Source organism: Rhinopithecus bieti, unplaced genomic scaffold, assembly GCF_001698545.2.
Source record: "Rhinopithecus bieti isolate Rb0 unplaced genomic scaffold, ASM169854v2 scaffold_30732, whole genome shotgun sequence".
In the NCBI taxonomy this organism is placed as follows: Eukaryota; Metazoa; Chordata; class Mammalia; order Primates; family Cercopithecidae; genus Rhinopithecus; species Rhinopithecus bieti.
Window position 1 is genome coordinate 5,067,984 of NW_016814045.1, and position 23,244 is coordinate 5,091,227.

At 35.1% G+C, this 23,244-nt stretch overlaps 1 protein-coding gene across 1 annotated transcript in view; it reads left to right on the forward strand.

The window, feature by feature from the left end:
* The window catches only part of RANBP17 (RAN binding protein 17), a 436,018-nt gene that overhangs the window by 65,180 nt on the left and 347,594 nt on the right, over positions 1–23,244 (forward strand). Inside the window, exon 13 of the mRNA XM_017849438.1 lies at positions 18,682–18,787. Coding sequence (XP_017704927.1) covers positions 18,682–18,787 — 106 coding nt within the window. The remainder of the gene's footprint in view (positions 1–18,681; positions 18,788–23,244) is intronic.

The window sequence follows — 23,244 nt, forward strand, 5'->3', positions numbered from 1 at the left end:
TTTAAAATAGACCCTTTATGCATCTATTCAAATGACTTTTTTCCTTTATTTTACGAATGTAGTGAATTATATTATTGATTTTACGATGTGAAACCAGCTTTGCATTCTCTGGATAAATCCTACTTGGTCATAATATAATGTTTCTTTAGAAATTGTTAAATTCAATTTGCAACACTTTTGTTATTTTATATCAGTGTTTACAAAGAGTATTGGTTTGTAGTTTTCTTGTGGTGATTTTGCCTGGTTTGGGTAACATGGTAATACTGGCTTCATAAAATGAGTCAGGTACTGTTCCCTCTTCCTCCTGTATCTTCTGAAAGAATTTGTGTAGTAATGCTATTATTTCTTCTTTAAGAGTGATAGGATTCATCTGTAAAGCCATTGGGCCAAGAGGGTTTATAATGGTGAATTCATTTTCTTTAATCAGCATAGAAATATTCAAATTTTCTGTTTCCCTTGGAGTCAAATTTAGTATTTTGTGTCTTTCAAGGAATTTGCTCAATGTTTCTATGTATTGGAATAAAATTATTCTTAATATTCCATTGTTATTAATATCTCCAGAAATTGAAGTTGAGATTGATAATTTTGTCTTTTTTTTTTTTTTGCTCTGAGTGATCCAACTAGATTTTCATCACTTTTGTTGATATTTTCAGAGAACCATTTTTAGTTTCATTGATCTTCTTTATTCTTTCTTCATTTTCTATTTCATTGATTTTTTTCAGCTTTATTTTTTTTTTTGCCTTATACTTGCTTTGGATGTTATTTAATATTCCTTTTCTAATTCTGGGTGTAGACTCCAGATCTTTGAGTTTGAGATTTTTGGTCTTTTCTCATAAAAACATTTAAAGCTATAAATTTTTTTTTAAACATTACTTTAGTTGAATCCCACAAGTTTTGTTGTTTTATTTTTATTTTCATTTAAAGGTAATTCCTAATTTAATTGTTATTTCTTTGTTCTTTGTGAATTTTTGGATTGTTTAGAAGTGTGCTTTTAAGTTACAAATATTTAGGATTTTCCTAGTTATCGTTACTGATTTTTAAATTTTACCTTGGTCAGATGTCATTTTGTGTGATTTCAGTCTTTCTGAATTTATTAAGACTTGTCATATGACCCAGAATATGGTCTGTCCTGGCAAACATAGCATATACACCTGAAAAGAATATGTATTTTGTTATTGTTGAGTGTAATATTATGTCAGTATAAATTAAGGTAATAATGTTCATATATTCTTTGTCTTTATTGATTTTTTTTTTTTTTTTTTTGTCTATTTCTTTTATTTGCAGAGAGAGGGGTGTTGAAATATCCAGATATGATTGTGGAATTATTTATATTCTAATTCCTTAAATTTTTGCATCACATAAACATTTGTAATTGTTATGTCTTCCTTATTAATTGACCTTTTCTCTTGAAATCTGTCTTACCTGATATTACTGTAACCACTGTCTTATGCTTACTGTTTATATAGTATATCTTTCTCCATCCATTTACTTCCTGTCTGCCTGTGTCTTTATATTTAAATTGTGTCTCTTGTAGGTGGTATATAGTTGTTACCTTTTAAAAAATCCATTCTGACCATCTCTTTTCATTGGAGTGTTTAGTTCATTTGCTAGGTGGAGGTGGGGACACCAACTTAATTCCATTTAAATTATTTCCTTAGAATGAGATTTTCATATCACACTGGTAGTCTGTATTTAGTCCACAAACCATTTGAGGTCTGACTTAGAGGTTTTTTCCTGCTGTTCACTTAGCAGTGAGGTCAAGTCAGACAGGTTTCTGTGTTGTTTTTCTCTGTTTAGGACAGATTTTTTTCCCCCAGTTTGTATTTTCATTTAGTGTGTAACTCTTCGCATCAGCTTTTTTGGACTTCTCACATTGGGCTTGTCCTAGGCTTTTTCCTTTGGCCATTAGAGGAGAAGCTCAAACTTTCTAGTTGTTTCTGTGCCTATGTATCTAAATTTCAGCCTTCATATTATTTTTGGACATTGAGGATTATTTCACTCCTCTCCCAGCTCAGTAGTACATTTGGTACCTTTGTGCTAATTAGAAAAACGTTCCATTTCATCCAGGCCAGTGCAACAGCATGCTATAGTAAATAGATTGGTGAGTAGAATATAGGCTGGATTTCAGTCCCAACTTGTCCTTTTAGTTGAGTATCTTTATAAGTGACCCTGTAAGCTTGTCTTGTAGTGTTACTGTTTTTGTTTTGACTGATGACACAATGACAATCTTTTGTCATTTCAGATTTGTGTTCTGTGTACAGACATTAATTTGGATTATGTTATTTTATAATTTGGATTGTGTTTAGCCAGCTACCTATAAAATTACATTTTTTAAAAAATATATAACACAGACAATTAGTGTTTGGTTCTTCAGAAGTAGAGTTAGTAATAACTTCAGTGTGGTCAGCTAGATCCTCTGAAAGGCCTTTTAGCTGCAAAACAGTCAGATCCTGGGCTTACAGTAAGTACATGAAATTTCTTAGTTTTTTTTTTTTTTTTTTTCCCACTCCTCTGCTCTCTGATTCACTGTCTCTCCTTTCTCTGACCTCTTCCCTCCCAACCTCTCCCATCACCCAGATCAAAAAGTGAACTTTAATCAGAGTGGGACGGGTCAAACAGCAAACAAGGGCAAAAAACAGGGTTGTTCTCAAAGACAGATTATCAATATCAATGATAAAATTGGTGACAAAGCCTTAGGCTGGTAGCAAGATAGGTGTGCCAACCTGAGACTCTTGTGTTAAGTTGAACCCTCAAAAGGGTATAACATGGTTCTAAATTTGTAGATACCCTGGCTTCCAGCAGAAGGGAATTAAAACTTTCTCCAAAGGATGGCAACCATAATATAGGGCCTTGGAAATCCTGCAGATTAAGAGAAACAAGTGTTCATAATAAACAAAAACAATAAAAGCTAGCACATAAACAACGAAATAAGCTGCCATGAATGAGCACTAACAAAAATAAGTTATTTATTTGATTTAGAACCCCTGTCTTCTAGAGACTCTTAAGATGTTGGAATTGGATAGCAATATAAAGCAATTATGTGTGAAATATTTAAAAAAATAAAGAATCACAAGTGAGCAGATAACAGGAGTGAAAAACAAGAAGGAGGATGTGAAAAGGACCTGAAAAAACTTTTTGTTATTGAAAACTTTGTGATCTAAAATTTCGTGGATGTGTTAAATAGTAAATTGGACCCAACTGAGGAAAGAATTAGCAAATTGGCAGTTAGAACTGAAGACATTTTCAAGACTTCAGGAAAGAAGGAAAATGAAAATATTAAAAGAGATGTTAAACGATAGAATGAGAAGGTCAGGTATGTCAGAATGAGTCCCAGAAAGATAGAATACAGGAAAGAGGGGAGGTGATAACTGAAGAAATTCTGACAATTTTTTTGACTTAATAGAAGACATGAATTCATCAATACAGCAAGTCCAACATATACCCATCAGAAACCAAAAACAACACTTTAGTCAAACTATATAACCCCAAAGACAAAATGTTAAAAGCAGCTGGAGAAGAAAGATCACTTACAAAGTAGTGTAAACTGGATTGATAACTCACTTCACAACAGTAAAAATGGAATCCAGAAGATGTTAGAATATTATTCTCAAATAACTGAGCAAAAATAATTGCCATCCTATTATTGTATATCAGCAAAATATCTTTCAAGAAAATGATGAACGATAGAGATTTCAGACAAATGAAAGCAGAAAGTTGCTACTAGAAGATCTTTCATTAAAGGTTTTTAAATAAACATTTTAAAGATTATTTTTGAGGAAGAAGGGGCATGGTCCCAGAAGGAAGAAAAGGAGTACATGGAAATTGGTAAACTCATAAATTTTATTTTATTTATTTATTTAAGATGCAGTCTTGCCCTGTCACCCAGGCTGGAGTGCAGTGTCATGATCTCGGTTCACTGCAACCTCTGCCTCCCAAATTCAAGCCATTCTCTTGTGGCAGCCTCCTGAGTAGCTGGGACTACAGTCACGTGCCATGCCGGGCTAATTTTTTTGTGTTTTTTTAGTAGAGATGGAGTTTTGCCATGTTTTCCAGGTTGGTCTCGAACTTCTGATCTCAAGTGATCTGCCCACCTTGGCCTCCTAAAATGCTTGGATTACAGGCATGAGCTACCGCACCCGGCTGTAAACACGTAACATTTTAACATTCATAGTCTGTACAAAAAAAGGATTATGTTTAGTTTGTGGAATTAAGAACAGAATAAAAACAGGAAAAACAGAAGCATGTCAGAGAGAGAGCTGGGAAAGTGGTGAGAATTAAAATTATTTTAAGTTCTTGTCTTATTTAGGAAGGGAATTAAAATGGCAGCACTTGAAGGGTGGCAACTAAAAGAGTAGAAACTGTATGATTGTCTCCCATAACCCAGCAAAGAGAAAATAATGCAATAGAAAAATAAGCAAATTCAACTTTTTTAAAAGCCAAGAAAGGAGGAAAATAACCAGAGACAGTAGGACAATAGACAACAATAAAAAAAGTAGGTGTGTCCCAGAGATGTTATTAATCCAATAAACATAAATGAGTTAAATTTACAGTTAAACCAGGTTGTAAATTTGAATATTTTTAAAATAGCCAGTTAATTATAAGTTACATACTCAAAACATTAAAACGTGGAAAGTTGAAAGTAAAAGGATTTTTAAAAATGTGCTGTGCAAATATGAACCTAAAGGAGGCTAGGGTCATTGTTAATATCAAACAAAATGACTTTAAGAGAAAAGCATTATTACAACTAGAGCTATTAATTTTGTACCAGGGAGTTACAAGTTGAATACACGAAATGCAAAATCTCAAATCTGGAAAGCTCCAAAATTTAAAACTTTTTGAGCACTGACATGATGCTCAAAGGAAATGCTCATTCTAGCATTAAGAATTTCGGATTTTGGCCGGGAGCGGTGGCTCAAGCCTGTAATCCCAGCACTTTGGGAGGCCGAGATGGGCGGATCACGAGGTCAGGAGATCGAGACCATCCTGGCTAACATGGTGAAACCCCGTCTCTACTAAAACAATACAAAAAACTAGCCGGGCGAGGTGGCGGGCGCCTGTAGTCCCAGCTACCTGGAAGGCTGAGGCAGGAGAATGGCGTAAACCCGGGAGGCGGAGCTTGCAGTGAGCTGAGATCCGGCCACTGCACTCCAGCCTGGGCGACAGAGCGAGACTCTGTCTCAAAAAAAAAGAATTTCGGATTTTTGGAATTGGCATTCTCACCCAGGCATGCAAATATTCCAAAATCTGAAAAAATTCAGAACTGAGAGCACTTCTGGTCCCAAGTATTTCAGATCAGGGGTACGCAACCTGTATAACAATTTAAATATCTAGTACTTAGTGAAGTAGTCTCAAAACGTATCAAGCAAAAATTGGTAGTCCTGCAGGGAGAAATGGACAGACTCGCCGTCATAATGGAAGGCTGCAGTGCACAGCTTAATTGTTGACATATCAAATAAGTAGCAAGTTAGTAAATTTAGAAAGGATTTGAACAATGTGATTAATAGACTTTAATGAATTGATATATATAAAACACTGGAACCAACAGTTTGAAAACACCAATTTTCTCCAGGACACATGGCATGTTTTAAAAAAATTGTCCAAGCATTAGTATATAAAGTGAGTCTCAACAAATGTTGATGACTCAGTATCATAGAGACCACTATTTTTTTTTTTTTTTACAATGTAAGTTTTAATTGCATTGGTTAAAAAAAAAAAAAAAAAAAACGAAATTGTGAAACAAAACAAAAACCTCACAGAACCCCATACACTTGGGAATTTAAAACATATACTTGTAAATGTGAGGTAAAAGAAATCTGGAGGAAAATTTTAAAATAGAGTTAACCCAATAATAAAGAAGTACAACATTTTTGGAATTTAGTGAAAGACTTAATTCAAAGGAAATTTATTGACCAAAAAGCTTACTTGGAAAAGAAAAAAGGCCAGAATGTTGGGACCTAAGCATCTAACTTGAGAAGTTAGAATGAGAGGAACAGATTAAACCCTGAGAATGGAGAAAGAAGGAAACTAAGCAGAAATTAATGTACTAAAAAATAAAGATTCAGTAGAATTTAAAAATCAGAAGTTAGATCTTTAAAAAGACAGACTAACAAACCTCTCGTGATTAGGAAGAAAGAATTCACAAATGTATACTATTAGGAACAAATGGAGGAAATGCAATAATGGATACAGCAAAGATTTAAAAAGTAAAATCATTCTTGCTATTTCCAGGGGTCAGTAAATGAGGAAATGAGTAAATTTCTAGAAAAAAATAATAAAATCGACTTAAAAAAGAGACAAGAATTTAGAAGATATTTGCAACACACACAATAAGCAAGAATCACCATCTAGAAAAATATGGGAAGAATTCTTACAAATCAGTAAAATAAACAGTTCTTTAGGAAAATGATCAATAGCCATCAGGTAGAAAAACATAAATGGTGCATACGTTTTTAAAAAATGCCCAACTTCATTACTAATAAAATAAATAGACCACATGAAATATATTTTCCAGTCTACTGGGAATAAAATCATAAGAAATCTTACAGAAAACTGTGAGTCAAAAGGAATTCTTATATACTTCTGGTGGGAGTATAAAGTGGAATCAGTTGGAAATGGAATAGAAATGAATTTGGTATAGTCTTGTAAAGTAGAACTTTTGAATACCCGTTGACCTGACACTTGCACCCTTACATGTGTGCTCTAGAACAGGGGTCCCCAAACCCCAGGCCATGAAGCGGTACTGGTCCATGGTTTGCCAGGAACTGGGCTGCACAGCAGGAGGTAAGTGGCAGGTGAACAAGCATTACTGCCTGAGCTCTGCCTCTTGTCAGATCAGCAGTGGCACTAGATTCTATCACAGGAGCGTGAACCCTATTGTGAACTGCGCATGCGAGGGATCTAAGTTGCCCGCTCCTTATGAGAATCTAAGGTGTATAATGCCTGATGACCCAAGGTGGAACAGTTTCATCCCAAAACCATCACCTCCCCTTCCTCCCCAGTCCATGGAAGAATTGTATTCCACAAAACCTGTCCCTGGTACCAAAAAGGTAGGGGACCGCTGCTCTAGAAAATCTGTACACAAGATGTACAGTAATGTTCATAGCATTATTGTTTATAATGGCAAAAAGTGGAAACAGCTCAGATGCCTATCAATATGAAGATGAATAAATAGATCATAATGTAATTATACAATATTATATAACAATAAAAATGAATGAACTATACCTAATAAGGATGAGTGTCAAGAGATTAAGATGTTTAATGAAAAGCAACTCTCAGGAAGCTATATACAGCATGAAACTTAATAAAGTCTCCAAACAAATGAGACTTGAAGCATATTGTTTGGAAATATATGTATATGTGAGAAAACTTTAAAAAATCAAAAGAACAATAAGCATTAAATATTGAATCATGGTTACTTCTAGGGTGGAAGGTAAGGGGACAAGCTCGGGGAAGGGTATGGAGGTAGGTGTGATAGTATTGGTAATGCGTTGATTGTTCAATTGGGTAGGTGTTAGTTTTGTTACACTTCATACGCATTACATATATGTTTTCATATATGTCAATTATTACATTAAAATGTAAAAAGATTCACTTGGAAAAGACCTATTTTCCTTCAAAAGGATATTGAATGAAGGTATGAATGTTTAAAATATATCAATCAGTTAGTTGAAATGTAATAATTTAGTGGTATTAAATAGGACTGTCTCTTGAATAAAATGCCAGACCTCATTCTTTGTTAATACAAACTGAAGGAGTCTTTATGGTTGAGTACACTATGCAGTTTTAGTAAAAAATGTTTCAGAGTTTGTAATATAATGCCTGGTACTTAGAAAAATTTTTAATAGTATTAGTCAAAAGGTCAGTGGGAAGGAATCTGTCTGCCCTTTTAGAGATATTTGTGGTCTGCTCAAAAATGATCGTTTTATATTATGAAAAATGCCTAACATGGCCCTAGTTTGTATACACTGTGTGTAGTAGTATTCAGTTTTGTGTGTGTGTGTGTGTAAATGCTTCAGTTAGTGTTGAACAAAGAAAATTATATGCTCTTGTTATGTGTGCTTTAATTTAGATGCTTAATGGCTTTTAATGTTACAAAATAAGTTTATTATTATATTATGATCTCATTTGTATTATATTGTCTTGCTCTTCTGTATTTGTGGTGATGTGGTCATGGTTTACGAAAACAATAATCCCTAAGAAATAGGTCATTAACAGTAGTTAACGTTTACTTGTGATCTATGGTAATGACTGATTTCTTTGGGATTACTGCAGTTATAAACCATAATTACAGATTATTACAGCAATAATTATTTTGTTAAGGAAAAAATGTTCTGTGTTTGAACAGCTGCTAAAACAAGCACGCTGAACATTTCAGGATAAATAGAAAAATGGAAAATTATAATGGAAATTTAGTATTATTATAAAATGAGATTTAAAAAAGTTTGTAGATATGAAACTCATGTAACAGATTTTTTTTTTCTCTAGATGCAATTTAGATATGTGTATTTACATGGTTCTTTAAATTTTGTGAATGTAATTATGTTACCAAAATAACTTTTTTTGTATATATTTAAGGTGTACAGCATGATGTTTTGATAAACAAATACATAGTGAAATGAAACTACAGTCAGTCAGATTATCTTATCGCCTTCCATTGTTACCATCTTTAAAATTTTTGTGGTAAGAGCACTTAAAATCTACTCTTTTAGCAAATAAAGTATTATTAACTATAGTCCTCATGCTGTACATCAGTAATCTTACTCCTCCTGTACCACTGCAAGTTTGTACTGTTTGACCTAATTTCTAATTTCCTCCCTTTCCTTACCTCTAGTAACCACCATTTTACACTTTGTTCCTATGTATTCTGCCTTTTTTAAGATTCTGCATATGAGTGAGACCTTACAGTATTTTTCTTTCTGTTAGTAGGTAATTTCCCAAAGTAACTTATTAACGTTTACTGTTTTGAACACTGTGAGTCTAAAATTAGTTCAGGGTTAGGAAATAGTTTAACGTTTATGAGAAATACTGTTTCTCTTTCACCTAAATATCAAAATTATATTTGACAGCTTAATAATAACATCTTTTTTTTGAGACAGGGTCTCACTGTCACCTAGGCTAGAGTGCGGTGGTGCGATCTCAGCTCACTGCAATCTTTGCCTCCCAGGTTCAAGCTACTCTCCCACCTCAGCCTCCTGAGTAGCTGAGATTACAGGCACATGCCACCACGCCCAGCTAATTTTGGTATTTTTTGGTAGAGATGGGGTTTTTCCATGCTGGCTGGGCTGGTCTCGAGCCCATGACCTGAAGTGATGCGCCCTCGGCCTCCCAAAGTGTTGGGATTACAGGCATGAGCCACCACAACCGGCCAATAATAATATCTTTATATTTCACTGTTTATCTCTAACATTAATTCTAACTCATTCAGTACTTGCTGGATTTTTTAAGGTTTAAGAAATCTGCTTTTCTGTTTCTTATACAATAGAAACCATTGCTTCCAAAACAGAGTAAATATGTACTCCGTTTTCTCTAAATAAACTTCTTTCAAAATTTACTGTAATTTTAGAAGAAAGTGCTCATAATTAATCACATGCTATCTTTGCAAAGCATTCCTTGATCTAATAAGTTTAATTCCAAGGTCACAGAAATTAGTACAAATTTAAATTTTGAGAAATTCACAATTTTATATTTAGATGCTTTAGTCATTGTTTTTAGACAATGGTGCTCATCATACTGCATTGCAAAAATTATTGATTTTTTCCTCTGTCTTATCTGTCTCTCACTAGGCTCAGTTCACTGAGCATGGAGTCTCTCTCTCCCCTGCCCCACCCTTTCCCATACATTTGTGTATTTAGTTATATCCCTACCATAGAACATGATACAAAGAAGATACTTAGAGCAGATATTTTTCTGAAATGTCTTTTACTTGGAATTTTTTTTTTTCCTGTTTGGAGGGTGTTTGTTTTACTAAGAGCATTAGAAAGTGTATATGGCTAATCATAACTAGCTTTAATTGTAATAAGCCTCTTTGGTAGAGAGGAAAGAACTTAAAAATTCTTACTATGTGACTTCATTTTCTTGAGCAGCATCTGAAGTAAGGCACAGAAAGAACATGATTGTTACATATTGGTATGTCTTATTTTTTTTGTAGGTATGATACAGAACCATGTTAAAAAGGGGTTGACAATTTAATAATAGTTACACTAGCCAACATTTACTGAGCACTTACAGCATTTACTCATATACTTTACACGCAAAATACCAGTTGGTCCTTGTCACAACTCTATGGGCCAGGTATCATTATCTTTGTAAGATTAAGTAGTTAGTGTAAATAAGCACTAGAAGCAGGATTTTAACCTAGGCTGTGTTCTTGTTAGCTAAATTGTACTGCTTTCCTTTTTTAAAACAAGTATTAGGCCGGGCGCGGTGGCTCAAGCCTGTAATCCCAGCACTTTGGGAGGCCGAGACGGGCGGATCACGAGGTCAGGAGATCGAGACCATCCTGGCTAACACTGTGAAACCCCGTCTCTACTAAAACAATACAAAAAACTAGCCGGGCGAGGTGGCGGGCGCCTGTAGTCCCAGCTACTCGGAGGCTGAGGCAGGAGAATGGCGTAAACCCGGGAGGTGGAGCTTGCAGTGAGCTGAGATCCGGCCACTGCACTCCAGCCTGGGCGACAGAGCGAGACTCTGTCCCAAAAAAAAAACAAAAAAACAAAAAAACAAGTATTTATCTTCCAATAGAGAAATATAAAAAATTACATGCATGGTGAAGTCTTTGTCTGTTTTCAGGTAGGCATGTTTTATCAAGGGCTAATAGGCAGTTATTTCTGTGTTTACATTATTGGTAAGCCCAAAAATTAAGCTTGCTTATTTTAAATTCACCTGTATCAACCAGTATTCATTTTCTGTGTCTTGTTTTGGGAATCAAGAAAAGTGTTAAATGTCTCCTTGGTAATGATCCCCAAAGCATATGCAATCTCATCTGTGGTTAAGACTCAGGAGATAGCTAAAGAACAGTTCAGGGTTAGGACTCATAATGCGTTAAATCCTAAAGAGATTGTTGAATTATAAGATACTGTTGGATCATGAAGGTCTGTCTAGCTAATTGACAACTGTATTGCTGGAGCTTTCCCTTTTACCAATCTTGAGAGGAAGTATAATAGTTTGAGAATGATCTTTTGCAAATTCGTTGCCTAGATTTCAGTCACAGCTCTACACTTTTAAATAGGGATTTGTAACATTAAATGAATATAGGCACAGTGTTTTAAACAGTGCCTAGTGCAGAGTAACTACTATATAAATATTTGCTGTCATTTTTAATAATAATAAATCTTGTTTTAAGAAACCAGTATCTAAAATCTAAATTGATAAAACATAACAGGAAGGTAATTATTTACATTTCAGTGTTTTTCATTTTGAGAAATAATTTACAATAGGAGATTTTAAAAAGAGTGACTCCCCTAGAGAGGTAAAATACTACATTTGCGTTCACCAAAAGTCATGCTTGCAATGTTTCAGATTCACATCCATTACATGAAGTGTATGACATGTCCTACACACAATTGGAGCATAGTCTATTAATGGCGACCTCTGTAAAATTCTGAGAAATACTACTAATTGTCGTTGTTTGGTAGTTATGTTATATAAAGTCACTGTGAACAATAAATTAGCAAATACCAAGTCATTGCTCCTGTGGGCCACTGACTGCAACATTTTCATCAGCTAACCAACACATAACCTTTTTAATGTATGTTTCTGTAGAAAAACACCTTATTCAATATATATTGTCGATTTATTGACACTGAACTCATAGCCAGCAGCACTGTTTTTCATGCTGGAACAAAGCTTATCTAACATGTGTTTTTTATGTAAGTCACATAACAAGCTTTTTTTCTTTAGAAACACTGCATAGCACTTCAGCATTATGCTTAGATCATCTTAAACAGTGAAATCACTAATAAAAAACACAAAAATGTGGCAGTAGATAGACCATTAAAAGCATACTTGTTTACATTATGAAGCTGAAACAAGAAGGTAGAGTTTCACTTTGTTTGCTCTGAGCTTGAAATGTGTACTGGACAACTACAGATTTTCACTGCTTTGCACATCTGCAGATGACTGTGAGTATTGATTTGGGGATTATAAATAAATTTTATCAAGTAGGCAAATTCACAAATAATGAAATCTATGAATAATGAGGATCAACTATATCGTATATTGAATATTATTGGAGAAGTTGCTTTAATTTAAGCAATAGAAATATAATTACTATTACCAATCATTATTAATAATGGGTCTACATTTTAATACATTTACTAATTTGGTAATGTTAACCTTTTCTTTCCTTTTTCATGCCGTGTTTTCTATATAATGATTTCTTAATTCAGTAACCCATATCTGTTGATGATATACAATATACCCAGCATTGTTTTAGGCTCTGAATATACAATAGAGAGCAAAACAGACAAAAATACCTGCTTTCATGCAGTTTGCATTCTGTTGGAATACGCAGGTAACATACAAGATAAATATGTAAAATATGTTAGAAAGTGTTAAGTGCTAACATTTAAAATAATGAAGCAAGGAAAGAAAATATTAAATGCTGGGGGGGATTGTGTTATGTATTGCCAAAACTTAATGGCTTATCAGATAACAATTGCATTATTATCTCTCAGTGTTCTAGGGGTTGATAAGTCTCAGATGATTCTCTTTAGGGGTCTTTCAGTCATTGTAATCAGATGACAGTTGGGACTGGAGTTGCCTGAATGCTTCTTTACTCAGTGGTCTGGTGTGTGGACTGGAAGGCTTAGAGTGTATACTCTATCTAGTTGGACATTTCTCTCTCTGTTCAGTCTCTCCAAATGGCTAGTTTGGGCGTCCGAACATATAATGGTCTCAGGGTATATGATCTTCTTAAATGGTGACTGGCTTCCCCAGAGTGAACATTCTGTGAGAGACTGGAGGAATTTGCCGGTTCTTATAAAGGTTAGGCACAATACTAGGATGCTGTCACTTTCACTGAATTCTATTGGTCAAAGCAGTTACAAATTTCCAAAGATTGGAAGAATAAACTCCACCTCTTGATGGCATATACATACATGGAAGGAAGGAATTGGTGGTGAATATTTGCAGACAGACTGCCATGCTAGGTATTGAAAATTAATAGGATATCTTGGTAAGGCCTGAGAAGGTGACATCAAGTAAGACTGGTCAGCATAGTTGTATCTTTCCCCAGTTATATTAAACTGTGTGAGTATTGGCAGAGTAGTGGTGTAGTGGACATAAACAGTTATGGTTTTGTAAGATGAGTATATCATAGCAAAAGAGGGCTGAATGTAAATGCAAGGCAGAGATGATAATTATTGACTACAGAATTAAAGCTAGGTACATAGGGTAGAGAATATGTGAAGGGTGTAAGAGAGAGTGAAAAAATGGCAGATTTCCAAAAACTAATAAAAGAGATCAGCAAACTTGCAGGATATGGGATCAGTAAATAAAATCAATGGTATGTCTATTTTTTAACGATCAGCAATGGAATATGAAAGGAAGAAAGAAAGTCCATTTACAATAGTATCAAAGAGGATAAAATACTTAGGCATACATTTTAAAAAGAAGTGTAAGAATTATATACTGACACTGTAACGGTGTTGAAAGAAATTAAAGATGTAAATAAACAGCAAGACTTCTCATGGTCATGGATCAGAAGACTTAATATTGTTAAGATGGCAATTCTCTTCACATTGATCTCCAAATCCAATGCAATCCATGTTAAAATCCCATGGGTTTTTTGCAGAGATTGACAGACTGGTCCTAAAGTTCCTATGGAAATCCATGGGACCCAAAATAGCCAAGATAATCTTGTAAAATAGTGAAATTGGAAGACTCTTTTTTTTTTTTTTTTTTTTTTGATTTCAGAATTTACTACAAAACAACAGTAATCAAGACTGGTACCAGCATAAAGGTACACATTATAGGGCCTGGGTGCGGTGGCTCATGCCTGTAATCCCAGCACTTTGGGAGGCCAAGGTGGGAGGATCACTTGAGCCCAGGATGTTCAGGAACAGCCTGGTCAACATAGTGAGACCTCATCTCTACAAAATATATTTTAAAATTAGGTAGGTATGTTGGTGTGGGCCTGTGATCCCAGCTGTTCAGGAGGATCACTTGTGCCTGGGAATTAGAGGCTGCAGTGAGCTATGATTTTGTCACTGCCCTCCAGCCTGGGTGACCGAGTAAATCTTAAGTGACTTTGGGTTGGGCAACTATTTCTTAGATATGACACCTGAAGCAGAAAACAGAAGACAAATTAGATAAACCAGATTATCTAATTAATTAGACAAATTAGGTACAATAGAGTTGCAAATTTTGCACATCAAAGCCTGGCATCAAGAAAGTACAGCCCACAGAATGGGAGAAAATATTTGCAAATCATGTGACTGATAAGAGATTAGCATCTAGAATACATAAATAATTCTTACAACCCAGTAATGAAAGACAACCCTTAAAAATGGGCAATGGATTTGAATAGACATTTCTCCAAAGAGGACACACACATGACTGCTAAACACATGAAAGGATGCTCAGCATCCTTAGTTATTAAGGAAAGGCAGATCAAAATTATAATCAAATACCTCCTCACACCAACTAGGATGGATATAATAAAAAAGACAACTACAAGTGTTGGCAAGATTTGGATAAATTTAATCTTCATACATTGCTGGTGGGAATGTAAAATGGTGCAGCTGCTTTTGAAAACATTTTGGCAGTTCCTTAAAATGTGAAAAGGAGAGGTGCCGTGTAACTCAGCATTTCCACTTCTAGGTATTCTCAAGAGAAATGAAAACATACATCCACATAAAATCTTGTATAAAAATGTTCATAGCAGTATTGTTTATAATAGTCCAAAGATGGAGACAATCCAAGTATCCATTAACTGAATGGGTAAATGAAATGTGATATATCCATAGTAACCAAAATAGCATGGTATTGGTATAAAAACAGACACATAGACCAATGGAACAGAATAGAAGACCCATAAATCATATATTTACAGCCAATTGGTTTTTGACAAAGGTGTCAAGAACATACATTGGGGAAAGGATACCCTCTTTAATAAAATGGTGCTGGGAAAATTGTATATCCAGATGCAGAAGAATGAAACTGGACTTCTATCTCTTACCATATACAAAAATGAAATCTAGATGGATTAGACTTTAGACCTGAAACTATAAAACTACTAGAAGAAAACATGGGGAGACACCTCAGGACATTGATCTATACAAATATTTTATGGCTAAGACCTCAAAAGCACAGGCAACGAAGATCAAAATAGACAAATGGGATTATATTGAGCTAAAAAGCCCCTTCACAGCAAAGGAAACAGTCAACAGAGTGAAGAGAGCCTGTTGAATGGGAGAAAATATTTGCAAACTATCTGATTAGGGAGGAATAGAATATGCAAGGATCACAAATAACAGTAAAAAACAAAAACAAAAAACCAAATAATTCAAATAAATGGCAGGCAAATGACGTGAATAGACATTTCTCAAAAGGAGAACATACAAATGGCCAATAGGTATATGAAGAAATACTCAACATCAGTAATCATCAGGGAAATGCAAATCAAAACCACAGTAAGATACCATCCTACCCCAGTCAGAATGATTATTATTAAACAGAAAAAAGAACAGAAGCTGGCAAAGATGTGGATAAAAGGGAACTCCTACACACTGGTGGTGGGAATGGAAAAATTAAAAGCCATTTTGGAAAACAGGGAGATTTCTCAAAAATTAAAAATAGAACTACCATATGGTCCGGCAATCCCAATACTGAGCATTTATCCAAAGGAAAATAGTTCAGTGTGTTAAAAGAATACTTGTACTTCCATGTTTATTGCAGCACTGTTCACAATAGCAAAGATACAGAATCAACCTACATTCCCATTGATGGATGGATAAAATAATGTGGTAGATATACATAGTAGAATACCATTAGGCCATAAGAAAGAATGAAATCATATCATTTGCAGCAACGTAGATGGAACTGGAGATTAAGTGAAAGAAGCCTGGCACAGAAAGACAAATACCATGTGTTCTCATACATATGTGGGACCTAAAAAATTCATTTCATTGAGGTAAAGAATAGAATGATAGGAGAAGCTGAGAATGGTGTGTGGGTGGGCTGGGGAGTGGGGCAGGATGAAGAGAGGTTGGTTAATGAGTATAAACATACAGTTAGATAAAAGGTATAAGTTATAATGTTTGATAGAGTAGGGTGACTATAGCTAACAATTTCAAAATAGCTAGAAGGCAGGATTTGAATTCTTCTCAACGCAGAAATGGCGAATACTTGAGGCAGTAGATACACCAAATACCCTGACATGATCATTACACATTCTTCCTATGTAAGAAAGTATCAACATGTACACCACAAGTATGAACAAATATGGTGTATCAATAAAAATAAGATCTATACAAATAATGGAATGTTATTCAGCTATAAAGAAAAATAAGTATTGATACAAGCTAAAATATGGGTGATCCTTGAAAACATTATGCTGAGTGAAAGGAGACAGTCACAACACTCACTTATTGTATGATTCCATTTATATGAATTGCCTAGAATGGGAAAAATTTAATGAGACATAAAGTAGCTTAGTGATTGCTTAGGGGCAAGGGGCATGGTGGTAGGATGCAGAATGACAGCTAGTATGAAAATGTTCTAAAATTAGATTGTGGTGATGCTTGCATAACCCTGTTAATTTACTAAAAAACATTGAATTATGTACTTTAAGTGGGTTACTTGTATGGTATGTGAATTATATTTAAGTGAAGCTGTTCAAAAAGTGATAGGCTCATGGATTGAAGATTCCCAGTGGAACAAAGGATTGTTGGAATTGTAAGATTCATCTTTGTAGATATTGAAATCACTAGTGATTATGAGATAAATATTGTTAGAAAGAGTGACAGCCAAGAACCAATACTTTCAAAAAACGGGGAAATAATCTGCAGGAGAGTAAATTGCAATAAGAAGGGATATTTGTTAGTGTTGATGATGTAAGATGTGAAGGCGAATGCTTTCATGATGAAGAAAGATAAAATGTTAAGTAGAAATGAGGAACGTGAAGATCATCTACTCCATATTCAAGGCCCAAGTACATGAGAGGTGGAAGAAAAAGCAGCTGCCACTTGATAGAGCCCACAGAGAAAGCAGGGTCATCAGGGTAGACTTTCTCTGATAGATTTTATATTGACCCTAAAATACTTTGAAATTCATAAGGTAACTTTCTGGATACTTTCAGCTTCTTACATGAAGTTTTTGTTCTGTTACCTTTGTCATGAATTATATGTGATGAAACTTGAGTCTGTTTTTCAATGGATTACTTGATTAAATTAGTGTTCTTGTTCTCCTACTTAATCTATTTCACATTCCTAATGTATAAGGCTGCATAATTGGTCAATTCTGATTTATTGTTGTTTTGTGAGAGAATAAAGGATGTGAATACTTGCCAGGTTAGATTTCTAATTTACAGGAATCTTGTCACCCTAAAAGGTTGATGTGTCTCTCCAAAAATTTATAAAAGAGTTGTTGATTAATTGTAGTAAAATAATAACTGCTAGTATCCGTGGGAAAACAGAAAGAATGTGTTCTTTTTCTACCTTTTATTTATCCTTCCTGAGTCTTCTAACAAGCACAGATAGCCTCTTTTCTTCATTGTTCAATTCCATACCTTTTAAAAAAGCATTTTTACTTGAAAAGGTTTCTTAATCAGAAACAATTGATTTCAGTATTATGAAATAGCCCTCTTATCTTTGAAAATCAGTCTCCAAGAATAGCATAAAATTTGTTTTAGCAAGATAATTTTATGTTGTTAATTATCTATAAAGGTCTCAAAAGTACTGAAGGATCACCTCGATCAACGAATCCAGAGATGTAAAATAATATACCTTAAGCAAAAATCATTCAGTAAATACCTCCGTTTCTAAATTAGTCAATTTCAGCTGCCCCGAAAGTAAGATTTATGAAAACTATAGATGTTGCCATTTGTGCCACTGCTTTAAAGCTATTTAATCCTCTACTGCTATCAGCTGTGAAGTTGACTGTACTGTCAAAACAATGTGAAATCTTGGATTTTTTTATACATCATGCATAAAAATACAGAAGGAATAAATTTATTACTGTCTATTATATTCCAAGCAGGGGAAATATTTAAAATGATCACACTGGTACTATCATGACATTGACCATTCAGAAAAGATGTTGGTCCTTGGATCATAAGAGTATGACCTGACTGAATAACAGAGCTGGTCCTAGACAGTTTAGTGTTTTGTACTCAAATTTATTTTCAGTCATGTCTTCATGGTAGACATTGTTTTTTCCATTTTACAAATGAAAACCTTAAGACTTAAAGAGATAAGTAACTTATGCAAGATCACATAGCAACTTAGTAGAGCTGGGATTCAAATTAGTTTTATTTGGCTCTAAATTCTATGGCATTTTCACTGTTGTGCTGCCTTGATAAACTTAAAACCCATCTGCTTTCTATCAAGAACTGAGTTCACAGTGATTTATCACTTGTTTGGAAGAGTAGATCGTTGTGCTAATTTTGGAATTTACCCCCAAATAAGCTGTGTTTCTATGAATACTTCTTAAACTTTTTTCTTTCTTATTCTGTATCAGGACGTCTTGCATGGCTGGTATACTTAGTTGGGACAGTTGTAGGAGGAAGATTAACATATACCAGTACAGATGAGCATGATGCTATGGATGGAGAATTATCCTGTCGGTAAGTAAGAACTGTGTAATTTACTGAATTTTGCTAAATAGTTAAAAAAATTAGTTATTGAACAAGTATTATGAGCGAAGACATTTTGTATGTGGCCTTTGAGGAAGGTATTATTTCCCTTTTGATTGCTGAGAAAACCAAGACTCAGAGGTTAAATGATTTGTAGAAGTCAAATCTCTAATAAGCGATAGACTCAAAATACTTTGTACATATTTGTGCAAATAATGTGATAAAGATTTAGGTTGCTTTTTATTACTTAGGATCTGAGCAATCACATCCAGTGTGTATTGGAAAGGTGGTAAAATCAGATGACTTGCATCTAGTCAGAAAGTACTAGGTAGTCAATTACCCATTGCAAGTTTTGTCACCTATTGGCCACAGCCTTAGGAAAAAGCAGTTGAATTATTCTCTTCAAGTTTCTATTCTAACCTGAGGAAAATTTCTATATATGAATAATACAAGCGAATTGATTTTCCATATATTTTATTTTTAATAACAAATCTCCTTAGAGTCATATATGTTTTATTGAAGACTTAAAATTCAAATGAAAATAAAATTATGTGTTAATCTGGAGATGACCACTACTGTTATTTTGTAAAGTCCCTTTGAGTCTTTTAATTAATGTGTATGGGAATATGTTTGCTGCATGTGTGTTTTTCAACTTTTCTTAAACATTGCAAAACAATATAAGATGTAGCTAATAATAATACCTAACTTATTTTGGGCTGTTACAAGGAATTTATTTTTTTAAATGCTTAGAACAGTGCTTGGCAATTAGTGATATATTACACACACACACACACACACACACACACACATACACACACACACACACCCCAACACCACTTTTTAAAATTAAGCACAATATCAACATTTTACCTGGACATTAAATTTTCTAAGCTGTACAATAATTTAAATAGACCCTTGTTTTTGGAATTTTAGGTTGTTTCTCAATTTTTTCTTATTACAAATTACTTTTAGATATAACTAAATTATTTTTAGTTATATCTTTATGTCGACTGAGATAATTTCATTAGATTTTGTTCCTAAATGCAGAATAGCTGGTCAAAGGTTATGTAGCATTTGAAAGACTTTCAGTACTCATTACCACATGGTTTTCTGAAAAAGAACCAATGTATCCTCTGAACCAAGGGTTTCCAACCCTTGTACTGGTCTGTGGCCTGTTAGGAACTGGGCCGCATAGCAGGTGAGCTGCAGGTGAGCAAGGATTACCGCCTGAGCTCTGCCTCCTGTCAGATCAGCAGGAACATAGATTCTCATAGGAGCGTGAACCCTAAACTGCACATGTGAGGGATCTGGGTTGCATGCTCCTTATGGGAATCTAATGTCTGGTGATCTGAGGTGGAACAGTTTCATCCTGAGACCATCACCCCACACCATCCCAAACCCTATCCATGGAAACATTGTCTTCCAGGAAACTGGTCCCTGGTGCCAAAAAGGTTGGGGACCACTGTGCTGAACCCAAATTGTGTGATAGTTAACATTTGTTAGTGGTTGAGCTGCCCATGTAGGGTTCATATTATTGCCAGTTTATGGGTAACAAATGTATTATTTCAATTTGTATTTATTTGGTTACTAGTGGTATCATTCTTTTCCACTTCCAGCTTTGCCATTTTTTCTTTGTGACTTTTATATCTATATTGATTATATTATTTACCTGCTTTTCTTTTGTGATGATCTTTTCTAACTTATTTGTAAGAGCTCAGTATGTATGTATGTGTGTGTATATATATATATATGTCTCAGAGATCTTAATATTTTGCTCCTCATTTTGAAAATGTTTTCTCCGTATTTTTACTTCAGAAATTTCTTCTTTACTGGCTTTAAATATTATGTATTCAGATCTGTGGACTTTTTCCTTCATATTTCTCTGCTGCCTATATTTAGAAAGATTTTTTTTTCCACTTCTGGTTAATAAAATTATCCACTTGTATTTTCTCCCAGCTCTCTTTGGTATTATTAATAGCTTTTATATTTATTTTAATATATCTTGACATTTGGTTTCATTTATTTTTTCCAAGATTTCCAATTAATGCCAATCCTACCCTCTACTGATTTGAAGTGCCACTTATATCTTACACAAAATTGTTACATCTTTTTTTCAGGCCTTTCGTACTTTTCCATTGGTCTTAGAAGTATATTGTTATGCATTTTTACCCTATTAAAGACCTTAAAATTGTTATACCTAGTTGTGATATTCTCCTTCATTATTATTCTTAAATATATTTCTAAGTGCTTAATAAATCTGTTGTACTTTTGGATAAAAAATTTCATTTTGTTCCATTCCCTTTCAACCTTTAAACTATTTCTTCAATAAAATGTGAATCTTCATGGACCATGAATATTTTAGTTTTCTAAGATTTATTATTTTCTGTATCAAATTAAATTACTTGAAAATATGAATAATAGGTGTTTGGGGCCTCCTTAAAAAGCATTAGTTAATTTTCAACCAAGCAAAAAATTTGCTTCTGCACCATCTTTTAAGACATTACACATTTAATAAAGTGGAAATTAGGCATACTTTTTGCTATAGTTTGATTTTTTTTTTTTTTTTTTTTGAGACAGAATTTTGCTCTTGTTGCCCAGGGTCGAGTACAGTGGCACAATCTTGGCTCACCGCAACTTCTACCTCCTGAATTGAAGTGATTCTCCTGCTTCAGTCTCCCAAGTAGCTGGAATTACAGGCATGTGCCACCTTGCCTGGCCAATTTTGTATTTTTCGTAGAGATGGGGTTTCTCCATGTTGATCAGGCAGGTCTCCAACTCTGCCTGCCTTGCCGATCTGCCTGGCAGGTGATCTGCCTGCCTTGGCCTCCCAAAGTGCTGGGATTACAGGTGTGAGCCACCGTGCCCAGCTGATTTTTTTTTAAAGTTTAATCATCAAGTAGGGAAATACACAGCTGGGCGCGGTAGCTAACGCCTGTAATCCCAGCACTTTGGGAGGCCGAGGTGGGCGGATCATGAGGTCAGGAGATCGAGACCATCCTGACTAACACGGTGAAACCCCGTCTCTACTAAAAATACAAAAATTAGCCAGGCATGGTGGCGGGCGCCTGTAATCCCAGCTATCTGGGAGGGAGGCTGAGGCAGGAGAATGGCATGAACCCGGGAGGTGGAGCTTGCAGTGAGCTGGGATCGTGCCACTTGTACTTCAGCCTGGGCGACAGAGTAAGACTCTGTCTCAAAAAACACACACACACACAGACACACACGCACTCACGCACTGCCACTATCTCGTGAGAAAATGTATATTAGGAAATAAAGTAGGTGTATATTTGCCAATGAGAAAAAAATATTAGTTTTTTATTTAAGCAGCAAACATATCGAACATTTTGAACTAAGATTTGTGTTTTAGCCTGCATTCCCTGGAAAACAGAGCCTTTGGTGAAGTTCATGGTCTAATATTTTTCTGGAAGTTAGGGAGAAGAGTACATTTTTAGAGAAGAAAGAATCAGAGGAAAGGGAAAGTAAGTGAGACAATAAGAGAAAACAAATACAGTCAATCCTCATCATACCTGGGTTCCATTTTTTGTGAATTTGCCTACTTGATAAAATGTGTTTCTAACCCCAAAATCAGTCCTCATGGTGCTTTAGTGATCACTTGCAGACATGTGCATAGGGATGAAGAAATTTGAGTTTTGTGTTGCACTTTCCCAGCTGAGGTTGAACAGGTGATACTCTGCCTTGTTTCAGCTCTCGTACTGCAAAGAATTGTCCTTTTTATATTCTGTTTAGAGCCACATTTGTCGTACTTTTGTGCTTTTTGTTGGTGCTTTCAGTGTTTAAAATAGCCCAGCTGTATTGTTAAAGTGCTATTTAGTGTTCCTAAATACAAGAAGGTTATCATGTGCCATACATGGGTTAGATTCTCTTTGTCTGGGCACCAGTGGGAGTACTGTGAATACTGTAGTAGTGTCTAAGTTCAGTGTTAACAAGTCAACAGTATATTTGAAAAAGCCTCTCGGCCGGGCGCGGTGGCTCAAGCCTGTAATCCCAGCACTTTGGGAGGCCGAGACGGGCGGATCACGAGGTCAGGAGATCGAGACCATCCTGGCTAACACGGTGAAACCCCGTCTCTACTAAAAATACAAAAAACTAGCCGGGCGAGGTGGTGGGCGCCTGTAGTCCCCGCTACTCGGGATGCTGAGGCAGGAGAATGGCGTGAACCCGGGAGGCGGAGCTTGCAGTGAGCTGAGATCCGGCCACTGCACTCCAGCCTGGGCGACAGAGCGAGACTCCGTCTCAAAAAAAAAAAAAAAAAAAAAAGATAAATCCTCTCTAAACAGAAACACACATGAAACAAGATTGTAATCCATTGACCAAAATGTTGTCACTAGAGGCTTGCAGGAACCTAATTCTGTATTTTACCTCGGAGCAATGGTTCATTATTCTCTGATTCAGTGTTCAGAGTGACTTTATAGAACATAACTACCATG